Here is a 13,720-nt window from a genome sequence, read left to right as displayed (position 1 = left end):
TTGACTTCATTCACCCAATTCCCAGACAATTGCTGATTTCAAGGTGAGAACTCTTCATATCAGAAAAGGAATCATGTCCATTTTGATTACACTAATGATGTATATTAGGGAGGTTTCTGTATAAAAGGCACCAAGGGTATTTAAAGGATTTTTCTCAGATGCACAGGACCTTTGATCAATATTTCGTTTTATTAGCTTTTGGCAACAATTTTGAGGTGTACATTTTTCTAAGTTATAATTTTGAGCAAACCAACCCCATGATGATTAAAATACCTGATAGTGCAGAGTGCATACAGAGTTATTGAAATGTTTCCCATTCACTTCTGTAGCTTCAGGCCATATCCATCGAAGATGAAAAATCAGAAGACTCCCAAGATGAAAATATTTACATTGACATGAACTCAACTTCCAGTAAGTCATCTTTGTTATATTAAAAACTAGGTGTGCGTAAGTTTCTTTTCTAAGGAAGATTAAAAAATTACATTTTCATTTGTTACTTAATCCATATTTATAGAACTGGCCATCATAGATTTTGATGTATGAATTTCTATGTTCAACGCAAAGAACGGAGACATGCTCCACTTCCACATTATTTCATTGTTTTATTTGCTTTTAAGAGGAAAAAAGGCAGGTTTGTGAATATAGCAAAAGAGAAAAATCACAGTTCATTTTTTTAGAGTTGACTCACACTTATTTTTCAGTTGAATCTCAACATGCGTTACAATCAGGTACAGTAAGTATTTCCCTATCTCATGAGGGTTTACAGTTCAAAGGTTCTAATTACTAAGCTGAATTTTGGAAATATTGCGCCTTATTGGCCAATTAACTTGAGTTGTCAATAACTTCAAGTTCAAGTTTCAAATTTATTTAAAATTTCTTATACCACCTAATTGAACCTTCTAGGTGGTGTACAATAATGTTAAAATCATCTACTAACTAAAATACAGTTTAAAAATACACAACACTAGGGCAAATACTAGCTTTTAAGGACTACACTTCTCCCTCGTTATTTGCGGGGGATACGAGCAGAGCTGGCCACGAATGGCGAAAAACCGCGATTATCTGGCTCTGACCCACCCCCACCTCCCTGCCGCCTTCCTGGCCTTACCTGATGGTCTAGAGGGCTTTCGGGGCAGGAGCGATCTTCCTACGCTCCTGCCCCGTGCAGATCGCCATGAGGAAATGGCTGCTTTGAGTTCCCGTAGTCTCTCGAGACTACGACAGGAACTCCCTACAGCCATTTCCTCATGGCGATCTGCACGGGGCAGGAGTGTAGGAAGATCGCTTGTATTACTATTTAAAAAAGGCAATAAAAGGCCTTTGGTCACTTTCCTCACTGGGAAGAATACCAGGAGATCAAAATAGTATACAAATTAAGTTTTATTACATAAATACAATATTTCTAGCCATAATCATTGATTAAGTACAGAGTTTGAATCAATACGTTACCGGTTATTGCATCATCACTCCGTCGGGGGACCACGAACAAGAGGCTTAATCAATATGTCATCACACAGCTCATCAGCAGTGGAAACGTCCCTGCCTTATTCTAGGGGAAGCACTATTTATACCCATCCCCTCCTTGTGGATTGAGTTAACTGAATGCCGGGGTGATGTTTACCAATCAGTATGTGTTAGAAACTCCTAACCTGTCTGACTACACATCCCCTCCTTGTGGATTGAGCTAACTGAATGCCGGGGGGGGGGAATGTTTACCAATTAGTATGTGTTAGAAACTCCTAGCCTGCCTCGTGATTACGACTTGTTTTCATAGTACCTGTTCTTTTAACGTCTGCCCCGGATCCAAGGCAGTGTCATTCAATATTAATAATTCTCTCATACCATCCGTTTCACATTTGTATCACATCGCTCCTGCCCCGAAAGCTCTCTAGACTACCAGGTAAGGCCGGGAAGGTGGCAGGGAGGTAAAAAATATGGGTTTTTTAATTTTCCCCCTCCCCAGAAAAAAATTGCGATTATGTGAAATCATGAGTGCAGAAACCGCGAATGGGGAGGGGGAGGTGTAATAAACTAACAAAAAAATTAACAGAGACAAGAAGGGAAGGAGGGCTTGAACTACAATATGTAAAGAAAAAGAAAACATGTAAAGGAGAAGAACAATAGGAAGGGGAACAGGTATTAAGACTCCTTCTAGGTGCTAGGTTGTCCTTAAAAGGACAGTTAGGTATCAAAAGCATTGAGAAAGAGAAATGTCTTTAATTTTCACTTAAAGTCTGTTAGTGTAAGTTTTTTGCGTAAGTAGTTTAGAATACTGTTCCAAAGAGAAGGGGCTCTAACAAAAAAAAAAAAATGGCGGACCTTAATGTATTTATATGTTTCAATGATGGGATAACAAGAAGGTTTTGAGCTGTAGATTGCAAAGTCCTTGTAAGGTTGTAAGGAATAAGTAGGTTATTAATGAATTCAGGCTGATTATTTTCTCTGGCATTATTTGGCAATAACAAAGCTTAACGCAACAGAAAAGCTGCTTAAAATGTATTCAAAAATAATGAGCTGTATCACTTGCAAACAGCTCATTATTATGCAAAATGAATAATGCAATTTACGTTAAACTGGAAGAGGTACCAGATGTTGCAAGCAATGGAAACTGAAATATAATGTGAGCTGAGAATGCAAACCAGGGTACCAGTTCAGCTCAACGGTTACATTTACTGACGTGAATTTATCCACTGGGAATGGGATATATTTCATGTATATCATTCAAACATTAGAGGTGACCTATGGTGCTCAATCCTTTTATTCACTCTAGACCCAACATGTACATGTTTCAGCCGAAGGGCCTGCCTCAATCCGAAGCACTTTCTTTACAATTCTCCTCCAATCCACTGTGTGTAAGAGCGATGCCTTGTTTCTACTAAACTGAGTTTCAATTTCTGTTTAGTAGAAACAAGGCATCGCTCTTACACACAGCGGATTGGAGGAGAATTGTAAAGAAAGTGCTTCGGTTTGAGCATAAGACCCCTGTGGCAGGCCCTTCGGCCGAAACACGTGCATGTCAGGTCTAGAGTGAATAAAAGGATTGAGCACCATAAGGCACCTCTTTTGTTTTCCTTGTTCTACCTTGAGGAGGTAGAATCTTCTGTTTGCGTATATCATTCAAAAATTTACATATTGGATTCACATTGGTGATTATTTATCACATCTGCATGTTGTATACAAGAAGTATTTCAACTTCGTTATAAATGGGGTAGTCATAATATCAACTTGGTAGAGAACATTAGATATTTGGGAACTGGTATTGATTCCCAGCCCACTGTTTGAAAAACAAATATCTTCACTTTTAAGTAAAGGGTTTTTTGGTACTGAGGCAACTTAGATCAGTTTAGGAGTTAAATTAAGGATAATGCTTTTCACACCATTCTTCATGCTCTATTACATTCTAAATTAGACTATAGGAGTTTAGTTTATGCCAGACTGTCAGCAAGCCTGTCGCTTCTATCTCTGCAACATCGCCAAAATTTGCCCCTTCCTCTCTGAGCACATTGCCAGGCCTCTTGCCCACACTCTCGTAACCTCACGCTTAGACTACTGCAATTTAAACTTCTAACAGATGTTCCTCTGAACCACCTTTTCCCCTGCAATCGGTGCAAAACTCAGCTGCACAACTTATAACTGCCAACCTCACTACACTCACCATTCCCTGCCTCCTTAAATCACTCTATTGACTCCCTATCCGCCTCCACATACGGTTCAAACTCCTATTACTAACCTACAAGTGTGTTCATACCGCAGCCCTTCAGTTTTTCTCCTCTCTTATCTCTCCTTATACACCTCCTCGAGACTCTGTTCCTCAGATAAGCTACTTTTATTTTTACCCTTCTCCACTGCCAAGTCCAGACTTTGTTCCTTTCATATAGATGCCCCATGTGCCTGGAATAAACTACTTGAGTTTATCCATCATGCTCCTTCCCTTGTTTAAAAGCAGACTGAAAACTCACCTTTTGAGTTAGCCTTCAGTCAATAACCCTACTCCCCTCTGCCCACTGCTCACCACTCTAGCCAGTAGATTCCACCCCTCCTAACTGTATCCCCACCCTGTCTTGTCTGTCTGTTGAGATTGTAAGCTCTTTCAAGCAGGGACTGTCTCCTTTGTGACTCTGTACAGAGCTACGTACATCTGGTTGCACTCTAGAAATGATGAATTGTAGTAGTTGCAGTAATAGTAGCAAGACAATTGCGATTTACAAACATCACAAAATACAGCAATCCATATTCTAGAGAAAGCTCCAGCTAGGGATCACATGGCCCTGTTATTTTTGAGATGTCATTGGTTACTGATAAAGTATAGGATTGAGTTCATGATATTAGTACTGGCTCATAGATCATTGCTTCCTTTAGAGCCTCTTCATTTGTCAGCGTTGGTGAGGTTCTGTATCCCTAGTAGATTGCTGAGATTTCTAAACCGTAGTAGAGCAGTCATGCCAAGTGTGGTTAAAGCACATTTAGCAATTAGGGACCACGCGCCAGCCCTGTGGAACAGTTTACCTATAACCCATAGAAAGGAAGAATCGTTGATGACTTTTAAAAAGCAGCTGAGGTCTTTTTATTTCCAGAAGTCTTTCTTTTGAGAATCCGAAGGGACAGGACATTGTTATTAAAGTTGAATTTATGAGGATATAAATGCTTTATTGCCTTGTATGTTGTGAACTTTTTCTATTTTAAATGGAGTTCTTTTCTGTTTTCAATTTTAGTGTGTAAGTTGTTTTTGTAAGCTGCTTAGATCTTTTAAATTTAGCTAAATAGTATATACAGTGTAAAGATGAACAATGTAGTAACATGTCTCATCATAAAGTCTGAGGCAAGTTTTAACAAACGATATGGAGGTGAAAGGAACATCCAGCAATACTAATTTGGAGAGGAGAGAAGCTATTGCCAATAGGTGACACCTGGAGAATAAGGCATTTTAGCTTTTACAGCACCTGATGCAGCTCTTATGAGGATGAAGCATGGCTATGTCAGGCTTTCAATTATTTATGTATTTATGATTTTATGTGGTGAATACATTTCACATTGGAGTTTTGCCCCTCTATCCTCAAAATTAGGTGGCAGGAAAAATCTGCATCAAACACTATTCTAGAAAGAAGACTCCAGGCTGAGCGTGGACCCCCCCCCCCCCCCCCCTCCCGTCTTTGGGCACAAGGACTTAGGCCTGTTGAAACCTGGTGTCAGTCCTGGGTGTGCAAACAGGGAGCATTACCGTGATGTTCTGTAATACTGCGTCAAAATTCTTGGAATGCCTCTGACCTGCCCAGGCCCCGCATATGGCCACACCCTCTTCTGGGTTGCGTGCAAAAAACTTTGGGTGTGCAGCTTTATAAAATATTTATTTATTCACTTTTTTATACTACTCTAACAGGGGAGCTCTGAATGGTGTACACTGATTTATTTAGGTACTGAAACATTTTTCCCTGTCTGTCCTAGTGGGCTCACACTCTATCTAATATAACTGGGGCAATGGAGGGGGGAGGGGCTAGTGATTTGCCCAGGGTCACAAGGAGCAGTGTGGGTAGCTCTAACCCTTGCAAAACACTCTCAGACATAGTATGGTAGACGATGGCATGGCAAACATTCTCTGACAGAGATGACAAAAAAACACGGTTAACAAAACGTGGTAAAACACAATATGACAAAATATGGTATGGTGAGACATAGCATGGCAAGCATTGTACATAAAAACATAGCACGCCAAACCTAGTATTACAAAGCATGGCTAACATAGTATGACACGACTTGGCAAAAATGTTAAGACCAGTTGCATGACGAAACATAGCATGGAAGACATTGAGTGGCAAACATAGCATGAGAGAGTGGAGAGTGTAGTGCAGTGGTTAAAACTACAGCCTCAGCACCCTGAGGTTGTGGGTTCAAACCCACACTGCTCCTTGTGACCCTGGGCAAGTCACTTAATCCCTCCATTGCCCCAGGTACATTAGGTAGATTGTGAGCCCACCAGGACAGACAGGGAAAATGCTTGAGTACCTGAATAAATTCATATAAACTGTTCTGAGGTCCCCCGGGAGAACAGTATAGAAAACTGAATGAATAAATAAAATAAAGATTGTAGCATGGCAACCATAGTATGGAAAATATGAAATATAGTACAGGTCATGTGTACATTCAAATTAGTCCACAGTCAACGTTAATTCAAAACAGGAAAAAAGGTTGAAAAGGACAGATTGCTATTAAATAAATGATCTAGAAAAATTGTTATGTGTATGTGACTATAAACCCCAATCCTTAAACAAGGAAATACTATCAGGTTTATTGTGGATTTATATGTATTTTTGTTTTTTTGGGCTGTAGTTTTTTATTTTAATAATTAAGTTACTGCCTGAGCCTTATACTGGGCACCTTTCACAGGGCTCATACTGATGTCCATCAAATAAACAAAAAATAAATAATAATAAAAAATAAAAAATAAATTACAAAAAAATAAATAACATTCACATAATTATTAAAATAAAAAACTACAGCCCAAAAAAACAAAAATACATATAAATCCACAATAAACCTGATAGTATTTCCTTGTTTAAGGATTGGGGTTTATAGTCACATACACATAACAATTTTTCTAGATCATTTATTTAATAGCAATCTGTCCTTTTCAACCATTTTTCCTGTTTTGAATTAACGTTGACTGTGGACCAATTTTTGTTAGATATTGTACGGACAGTATTGGTCACAGAGTCCTTAAGGGTTTCTTTAAACTTAGCATTCAAATTAGTGACAATTAACCTCAATAATTGATTGTTAATGGCTCATCAATGGATTAGTTTGTGTGCGGATCTTTGAGCCACATTCAAATTTAGGCGCCCATATATAGAATCCGGGGGATCGGACTCAGAAACATTACTAACCAATCATTTTATGCGTGACCTTTGTGAAATGAATTGGCTTGAATCAAACGTCAGTGCCCCTAACAAAAACAACATCAAAGCTCACACAGAGAACTGGCTTCTATTCTTAGGTATTGACAAATGTAGGCGTTTTACTTTCCAGCTAATTAGGGATTCTTTGAGGATCCAAAAAAAAAAAAAAAAAAAATCGCTGTTTATTAGAGCTGTCATTGCACAATTACTATTGTTTGGTAATTTAACATTTCCAAACTTGGGGGCGTCTTACTAAAGGTTGGCACACTTTATCTGCAGCAAGGCCCATAGGATGCTGCATATGGAGTTCATCTAAACCAGTGAGTCCCAAATCTGTCCTAGGGGGACCACATGGCGTTCAGATTTTCAAATAACCCTAATAATTTGCATGCCTGCCACCCCTATTATATGCAACTCTCTCTCATGCATATTTATTAAGAATAGCCTAAAATCCCTACTGGCTGGTGGTCCCCAAGGACAGGTTTGAGCACCACTGATCTAGACCAGTGTTCTTCAACCACCGGTCCACGGACCAGTGCCAGTCCACAGAAATTTCCTGCCAGTCCACAGGGCCAGCACGTGCATCAGGCCCAAAACAGTGTTCTTCAACCGCCGGTCCACGGTGCGATCGATGCGGCGTTATCTTCGAGCCAGCTCCCTCTTCCTGATTCAGTGCACAAAGCCGCGGGCAGTGGCTCCTATGGGCATCCTGCGTCTGAACCAGAAACCTTCTCTCTGACGTTGCAACGCCAGAGGGAAGGCTTCCAGATGAGGCACGGGACATGCAAGGTGCAATTAGTACTATTATGGGGGCGGGCTCTGGGGTGGAGATTGGGTAGAGATGAACGGGGTCTGGCCCACAACTTAGCCCAGTGTTCTTCAACCGCCGGTCCACGGACCGATGCCAGTCCACAGAATAATTATTTTATTTCTGCCGGTCCATAGGTGTAAAAAGGTTGAAAACACTGATCTAGACCACAGGATGAAGCTGACTGACAACTCTGAAATGTTGTTACACGGTTTGTCATTTCAGATGCAAATGGTATTTAAAAAAAAAAAAAAGTTGATGTTTTCATCTCATTTTAAAACAGTATCTTTTCCTAGTTGAAATGACCTTCAAAACAAAGTTGAAACATTTTTATTAGACTATGAAGAAGATTACAATGGAGCCATCTGCCCTGCAATATGTGCTTTCTCTCTGTACTCAGAAGTGTGGTTTTCCATTACATTAAAACTGGCGCATTACACATGTACACATTCTTGTATCATCAGCAAAGCGTCCCATATGTGCTGTCATAGGAGCCAAATTTGGAAAGTGATTGAGGGTGCTGAACTCATGAATTGAACACAAATAACCGCCTAAAAAAAAAAAAAGGAAAAACAAAGAATGGCTGGGCATGAATTTGAGTGGCCGGCCCATATGTAAACGTCAAGAGCTAAGTAGCTAATTAATTAAGAAGTGTTAAATAATGCTTAGACAGATAACCGCTAATAGTAATATTCAGTGTGAGTTAGCCACTTAGCTCCACTGAATATGTCACATGACTTAGCTGGCTAATCACAATTATTCAGGCATTAGCAGTCAAGATAGGCCACATAAATAGCAGGCCTATCTTTAACCGCTAAGCACTTAACCGGTTAGCACTGAATATCAGCTTTAACTGGTTAAGCTGCCGTGGACAAAACTGAAACTGGATATTCAATGGTGATTGCCAGAAACTGCCCGGCCTTGAATATCTGAGATCTGTCCCACTGGCAGGAGCTTACCGCATTGCCTGCTGCTGGCTGAAAAATTGAGCCTGGTGGTTTTTAGGTATTTAATTGTTGATTACAAAAACACTTCTATTTTCAGTATCATCTGGTATCCCACTGTCTACCCAAACCTTTATGAATGTTTTACATAAGGATCAGAGATGCAGCAAACTCAATAAGACTGCACCTGTCAGAATAGAATTAGCCATTGGGTATCAATAAATATCTTAAATGGCCAATATTTATATTTGTGACAGAGTTTACCGCTTCATTAAATTGTGTTTATTTTTCTAAAATGCCATGACATATGGAATGTGGGAACAGAGTCGTTCAGACAACAGTAAATAGGGAGCAGATCTGAGAAAGTCATTGCATTATCATATGCAGGGCATATGTTGGGTGCTGAGGTGACAAGTTACAATAACTGCTTCTGCTTGTCATTGGGTAAATAGCTCACAGACCCAGAACTGCTCTGCGTTGAGGTTGCCGGGCTGATGGCTTTCCCTTCCAGGGTATCATTTCATCAACATTTTCATGATGGTACTGTAACAGGTCTGCGAACTCATTGAAACATGGGGCTCCTTTTACTAAGGGGCGCTAGCGTTTTTAGCGTACGCACAAAATTAGCATGCGCTATGCGCATGCTGGCATTAAGGTCTAGCGCGCGCATGGCAATTTAGCACGTGCTATTTTGCGCATTAAGGCCCTAACGCACCTTAGTAAAAGGAGCCCATGAAGTTTTCCCAGGTGGAATATTTTAAATGAAATTCTACCATCTTTAACATTTCACAGGACACCAAATTGCAAACAAGGAACAGGAATGTGGAGAGCAAGCAGGAAAGGAAGAGGATGACGGTAAAAAGGAACAAGAAGGCAGGGAAGGACGGGAAGATAAGGAGGAAGATGAGCGTAATGATGAAGATGATGATAAATATACTGATGACAAATACAACAACTTGTACGATGGAATACATGACAAAAATATTGAATTGAATGGAATGGAAAACCTGGACACACCACCCCTACCAGCTCCTCGATCGCCTGCCCTGCCATCTAGACAAGAAAGTCTTTGCTGCGTCTCACATGGTACTGTGCCATATACTTGACATAGAGAAGAAATGCTTAGAGGACAAATAAAATTTGTTGTGACTGGTGAAAGAATATGGAAAATTCCAATATGGATAACATATCTGGTTTTATATATTTGGGGCATTTATATGCTGCCTATCAAAGTAGTTTACAATCATTTTTCTCTATCTATCCCGGTGGGCTCACAATCTATCTAATGTACCTAGAGCAATGGAATCCTGAGTGACTTGCCCAGGGTCACTAGGAGCAGCACAGGATTTGAACCCCCAACCTCAGGGTGCTGAGGAAATAGCTCTAACCACTACACCACTCCTTCCTGGTAAGGTCAGATCATATGTTATCCATATTGGGATTTCATTTGCTGGAAAAGTCTAACTCAGTCCATGAAAATGGCCAAGTCAGACTCTTACAGTAATAACACCCCCATATGTGACCATATAAAATGTTTGAATTGGGCCCTTCATGCTGATTTGGTCCTAAATAGTGTAGTTTTCAACGGACGTTCAGTGATGATTTTAAAGTGAATATAAGACAGCCTCAGTGTTAAGGGAACAGAAGCCTCAGATATATATATATATATATATATATGTTTTTTCACACCATCTTTCATAGTAATAATATTTCACTGTGATTTGTGATGTCCCCTTCCCTTTGGGCAAAAGCACAGAAGCACTGAGGCCTGCTGTGGATAAATTGTAATATAAATGATTTTAGAACATTTGGAATTAAGCTTGAGTTTTTGCGAGGACAATCATTAACTTAGGGTGTATGGCAGAGCGAAAACCACACATAACAAGTATTTGCTTGCTGTGCAAAGAGCTTCAGAGCCCAGAGATGGTAAATTTCTAGGTGCCCAAAGCCCATTTAGTTATGATGACAACATTTTAAAATGCACTGCATTTTCAAGCTTTGTTTTAATTTCAAATTGAAGAATAAAAATTGTCAGGATCTATCTCCACTAATTGGGATGATAGTTTCCTTTCTAAAATGAAAACTATAATGAGTCACTGCAGATTCTGCTTTGGAAAACCAAGTCATTGAAAATAGACACTTTTCCAATGGAAGCTATTTTCTTATAATGGTAAAAGAGTGCCCTCTATTGGAGTTCAGTGAATGGGGATTACAGGAGATTAAATTAATAGATAAGATTGCATAGCATTACATTTTCATATAACTATTTATCTTAAGCATCTTGAAATGTAGGAATTAGGGGGTTCCTATTAAAAGGGGTTCCAGTAGGAGTGATTCTCACCCTGATAACTTCCACTGACTAAGCCACACCTGGATATTCAGAGGCATATGCCTAGCCGAGCATCAAGGCAGACCTCCACAGTAGAGAATGACATGGGGACAAATTTGACCCCGTCCCCATCCCCGCAGGAACTCAATTTCCCCATCTCATCCCCGTGAGTTTTGTCCCTGTCCCTACCCCTGCCCCATTCCTGTAAGTTCTGCCATAACCACACAAGCCTCAAACACTTATAATTCTAAAGTGGTTGAGGCTTGTGCAGTTAGAAACATAGAAACATGACGGCAGATAAAGGCCAAATGGCCCATCTTGTCTGCCCATCCACAGCAACCATTATATCTTTCTCTCTCTGAGAGATCCCACATGCATATCCCAGGCCCTGTTGAATTCAGACACAGTCTCTGTTTCCACCACCACTTCCAGGAGACACTTCCATGCATCTACCACCCTTTCCGTAAAAAAGTATTTCCTTAGATTACTCCGAAGCCTATCACCTCTTAACTTTATCCTATGCCCTCTCATTGCAGAGTTTTCTTTCAAATGGCAGAGACTCGACTCATGCACATTTATATTACGTAGGTATTTAAACATCTCTATCGTATCTCCCATCTCCCGCCTTTCCTCCAAAGTATACAGATTGAGATCTTTAAGTCTGTCCCCATACACCTTATCATGAAGACTACACACCATTTTAGTAGCCATCCTCCATCCTTTTTATATCTTTTTGAAGGGTGGCCTCCAGAACTGTACACAATATTCTAAATGAGGTCTCACCAGAGTCTTATACAGAGACATCAATACTAGAGAATGACACGGTGGTGGTTTACCCGCGGCTACTGCGTTTAGCCGCGGGTAACCCGCCAAAAACGGGGAATGAAAATTAGCAGCCTATGCGGGGACGGGGACAAGGCCATCACCGCTCCGTGGAGCGGTGAATGGTCTTGTCACCGCAGTGAGGCATAAAGGATCGTGCGGTTCCCGCAGCCCCCACCCGCCCACCCGCATGCCGGCTCGATCGTTTAACCAGCTTCCTCTCTCCACCTCACCTTAGTTTGCCGGCTTTCTTTTTCGGCGACCGGAACGCTTTCAAAATAGCCGCGCACGCGCGGCTGCTCAGTATTCAATCTTCTGCTCTGACCCAACCAGAAACAGGAAGTTGCAGCAGAGCAGAAGATTGAACTTTGAGCAGCCGCGCATGCGCGACTCTTTGAAAGCGTGCCGGTCGCCAAAAAAGAAAACCGGCAAACTAAGGAGAGTTGGAGAGCAGTAGCGTACCAAGGGGGGGAGCGGGAGGGGTGAAAAAGGTAATGGCGCCAGGCCTTGGAGCACCAAGGCAGACCGCTTCTCTCCCCTCCCAGCCGATCCCCCGCTGACCCTCCTATCTCTCTCCCCCCCCCAAGTGAACCTTTCCGACCCTCCCAGCGAAAGCAGCAAACCTCCCTCCAGTAGCGTCGGCTTTCTCCTCCCTCTGCCGCATCCCAGTCGGCTGGGAGGGGGGCGAAGCGGTCTGCCTCGTGATCCATTACCTTCTTCGGGCAGCAGCAGCGTTTACAATTCGCTGCTGTTGCCGGCTTCAGGCCTTGTTCTCTGCCAGGTCCTGCCTACTTCCTGTTTTCATGAAGACAGGACCCGACAGAGAGGAAGGCCTGAAGCGGGCAACAGCAGTGAATTGTGAATGCTGCTGCTGCCCGATGAAGTTCAGGACATCGGGGAAGGAGCAGGGAGAAATCGGCTGCTGGCTTGAGGGTGAGGGTAGGGAAAGAATCGTGGAAGTGGAGAAATTGGCACGATGGCTTTGTGGGGGCTAGGGGGAGAGAGAAAGAAAGGAAAAAATAAAGAGGGGGGGCCAGGGGGAGAGAGAAAGAAAGGCAGAAATAAAGAGGGGTCAGAGGGAGCGAGAAAGAAAGGCAGAAATAAAGATGGGGTCAAGAGGGAGAGAAAGAAAGAGGAGGGCCAGGGGGAGAGAGAAATAAAGAAGGAGGCCAGGGGAAGAGAGAAAGAAAGGCAGAAATAAAGAGGGGGGCCAGAGGGAGAGAGAAAGAAAGGCAGAAATAAAGAGGGGGTCAAGGGGGAGAGAAAGAAAGGCAGAAAGAAAGAGGAGGGCCAGGGGAGAGAGAAAGAAAGAGGGAGGCCAGGGGGAGAGAGAAAGAAAGGCAGAAATAAAGAGGGGTCAGAGGGAGAGAGAAAGAAAGGCAGAAATAAAGATGGGGTCAAGAGGGAGAGAAAGAAAGAGGAGGGCCAGGGGGAGAGAGAAATAAAGAGGGAGGCCAGGGGAGAGAGAAAGAAAGGCAGAAATAAAGAGGGGGGCCAGAGGGTGAGAGAAAGAAAGGCAGAAATAAAGAGGGGGTCAAGGGGGAGAGAAAGAAAGGCAGAAAGAAAGAGGAGGGCCAGGGGGAGAGAGAAAGAAAGAGGGAGGCCAGGGGGAGAGAGAAAGAAAGGCAGAAATAAAGAGGGGAGCCAGGGGAGAGAGAAAGAAAGAGGGGGGGGGGCAGGGAATTATTTTGTAAAATCATGTTTTGTTATGTGACTGGCATTATCTAGACTTTAATTTCTATGAATGAATAGAATGAAAATGATATAAAATTACTTGCTTGCGGGGACCGCATGTTCTGGCTCACACAAGGAAGGAGGGGGTGAAAGGGAAAAAGTTTCTCTTCCTTGGAAATAGATTCTGAAGTGACCTCATCAAAGAAGACCAGCACCAAATGTACAAGAAATCCCTTAAACAATGTCAAAAGAG

The 13,720-nt window shown here is 41.9% G+C and overlaps 1 protein-coding gene across 2 annotated transcripts in view; it reads left to right on the top strand.

Moving 5' to 3' along the window:
• Window positions 1–13,720, top strand: part of BANK1 (B cell scaffold protein with ankyrin repeats 1) — a 395,667-nt gene that overhangs the window by 343,937 nt on the left and 38,010 nt on the right. For both annotated transcript variants that reach the window (XM_033956933.1, XM_033956942.1), the window contains exons 6-7: window positions 330–411; window positions 9,435–9,728. In XM_033956933.1, coding sequence (XP_033812824.1) covers window positions 330–411; window positions 9,435–9,728 — 376 coding nt within the window. The remainder of the gene's footprint in view (window positions 1–329; window positions 412–9,434; window positions 9,729–13,720) is intronic.

Source organism: Geotrypetes seraphini, chromosome 1 (genome assembly GCF_902459505.1).
Source record: "Geotrypetes seraphini chromosome 1, aGeoSer1.1, whole genome shotgun sequence".
NCBI classification, from domain to species: Eukaryota; Metazoa; Chordata; class Amphibia; order Gymnophiona; family Dermophiidae; genus Geotrypetes; species Geotrypetes seraphini.
Note: the sequence above shows the minus strand (reverse complement) of the source record. Positions and strands in the feature narration are given on the sequence as shown.